This window comes from Poecilia reticulata, linkage group LG19 (genome assembly GCF_000633615.1).
Source record: "Poecilia reticulata strain Guanapo linkage group LG19, Guppy_female_1.0+MT, whole genome shotgun sequence".
NCBI lineage: Eukaryota > Metazoa > Chordata > Actinopteri > Cyprinodontiformes > Poeciliidae > Poecilia > Poecilia reticulata.
In genome coordinates this window covers 26,514,388-26,516,805 of record NC_024349.1, presented here as the reverse complement: position 1 = coordinate 26,516,805, position 2,418 = coordinate 26,514,388, and the positions used below count along the sequence as shown (strand labels likewise).

Below are 2,418 nucleotides of genomic sequence, written 5' to 3'. Positions count from 1 at the left end.
TTCTGCCGCCACATTTGGATGGTAGTGTCAGAATTTGGCGTCAACATTCAGGCTGGTGGTGGTGCAGTGGTGTGAGGGATATTTTCCTGGGATACTTTGGGCCCATTAGTCACAACCTACCTGAGCATTGACCATGTCCTTCTCTTTATCAACCCATCTTCTGATGGCTACTTCCAGCAGGATAATGCGCAATAAAGCACAAGTTTATCTCAGGCTGGTTTCTTGAACACAACAATGAGTTCACTGAACTCGAATGGCCTCCACAGTCACCAGATCTCAATCCAATAGAAAACCTTTGGGATGAGGTGGAACGGGAGATTTGCATCATGGATGTGCAGCTGACAAATCCACATCAACTACGTGATGCTATCATGTCAATATGGACCAGACTCTCTAAGGAATATTTCCAGTACCTTGTTGAATCTATGCCTCGAAGGATTAAGACAGTTCTGATGGCAAAAGGAGGTCCAACCCGGTACTAGCAAGGTGTACCCAATAAAGTGGCCGGTTTACATTAAGGTTAAGGATGCAAATTGAGTCACTACATTAAATGGAAGTCAATACTCAATCCTAATATGGTTAGAAATACAACATGCATGTGTTTAACTGCTGCTCTGAGACCAATGTCTGTTCAGCAAAAACTAACGATTATTCTATGGGACCACAGAGTTACATGGATGAAGCTGCTGCTGCATCCATGTGTTCATAGGCTGTACCTAAATCAGAGCATAGGTCACATCAAAAGCATTCCTCTGCAGCAGCTCACGAGACCTGTACATAGGTCAGGTGACACAAAGGCTCAAACATGTTCTGCTTCTGGTTGTGTTTGTGACGGTCTTACAGGTCCCCAGGTCTCCCTGCAGCTGAAGGATCTGAGGCACAGGAATCGTCAAGACAACAGTGTCAAATTTCTCATTGCCTCCCTTCCTCTCCACTTTCCATGATGCTCCACAGCGGTGTAGGCCAGTCACATGATATTCGAGGTGCACATCAGCTCCTGTGGCAAAAAGACAGTTTCAGACCTGAAGAACTCTATACCTTTAAGTTATATTTAGTTCTGCTGTTGCTGTGAATTAATAATGATTTGATCTGTTTCTAATCAGAGTATCAAACTGTTGGACCACAGTTTAAAATAAGATAATAAGAGGAACACTTTGTTATGTTCTGATCTCGTCTCTGTACAGGATCTCATCATTGGCCGCGAATCGACCCCAGAACCTTCTTGCTGCAAGGCAACAGCTCTACCAACTGCGCCACTGTGCAGCCCACATGTGAAAAGAACATTTTTTTAAGCAAAATTGCTTCAGTTATTGTGTTTAAGAAGACTTTTAACGTTTTCTAAAGTACGGAAATATCTTTGCACATACCAACAAAATCTTCAATAAACTCTGCCCCACTTCTGCTTGTTTAGTTAACTGTTGATGAGTTTACAGGAATAACTGGTGCTCTCATTCCTGTAAAGTGACTATGACTGTAAATTGCCACATGCTACATCACATGTATCCTTAATCATCATCAGGCAGCAAACGACTGCAGGTATCTCACACACACAAAATATCAAAAAGGTGTGATTACCTGACTCAGACAGGAAGTGTTTCACCACACTGCTTGTCCCCAGTGGTGTTACATAATTCTTGTTTCCCTCTTTATGCTGCAGACCTTCAATGTGACAGTCCAGTGGCTTAAGTAGGCCAGCTGATAGCAACTCTGTATAAAAACTGAACATACACATCATCAGAAACTGATACGTGGATGTTAGTTAACGTCAGAAATTATCAGGTGAGGCGTACTTGCTGTGGGACTGAGCGTATGCAGCAGTGGCTGTAATGTACTGGGCTCCAAGGTCAGCGGAATGAGATGTAGGGTCAGGAGGACGGCTGGTAGACATCCTACCCCCTGGGACAGAGTGGATATACAGAGGGTTGGAAATCTGCACAAAGGCATGTCTATACAGAGCTCCATTTATACACTTAAAGTGCAAAAAAACCAAAACTTATTTTTGCTGACTTCATAGATTATTTAGGGATTTATCTTTAGAATAGAATAGAATAGAAAATACTTTATTGATCCCCAAGGAGAAATTGTTTATTTGTTGAAAGCTACTCCATAAATACAAAGTTTGTAAAATATATACAGTACAGACCAAAAGTTTGGACACACCTTTTCATTCAAAGAGTTTTCTTCATTTTCATGACTATGAAAATTGTAGATTCACACTGAAGGCATCAAAACTATGAATTAACACATGTGGAATTATATACTTAACAAAAATGTGTGAAACAACTGAAAACATGTCTTATATTGTAGGCTCTTCAAAGTAACCACCTTTTGCTTTGATTATTGCTTCGCACTCTTGGCATTCTCTTGATGAGCTTCTAGAGGTCGTCACCTGAAATGGTCTTCCAATGGAGTTCCCAG

At 41.4% G+C, this 2,418-nt stretch overlaps 1 protein-coding gene across 3 annotated transcripts in view; it reads right to left on the bottom strand.

The window, feature by feature from the left end:
- rnls (renalase, FAD-dependent amine oxidase) overlaps positions 1-2,418 on the bottom strand; it is a 17,436-nt gene that overhangs the window by 6,317 nt on the left and 8,701 nt on the right. For all 3 annotated transcript variants that reach the window (XM_008438090.2, XM_008438089.2, XM_017310799.1), the window contains 3 exons: positions 1,791-1,896; positions 1,576-1,718; positions 842-997 (listed from right to left, as the gene is read on the bottom strand). In XM_008438090.2, coding sequence (XP_008436312.1) covers positions 842-997; positions 1,576-1,718; positions 1,791-1,896 — 405 coding nt within the window. The remainder of the gene's footprint in view (positions 1-841; positions 998-1,575; positions 1,719-1,790; positions 1,897-2,418) is intronic.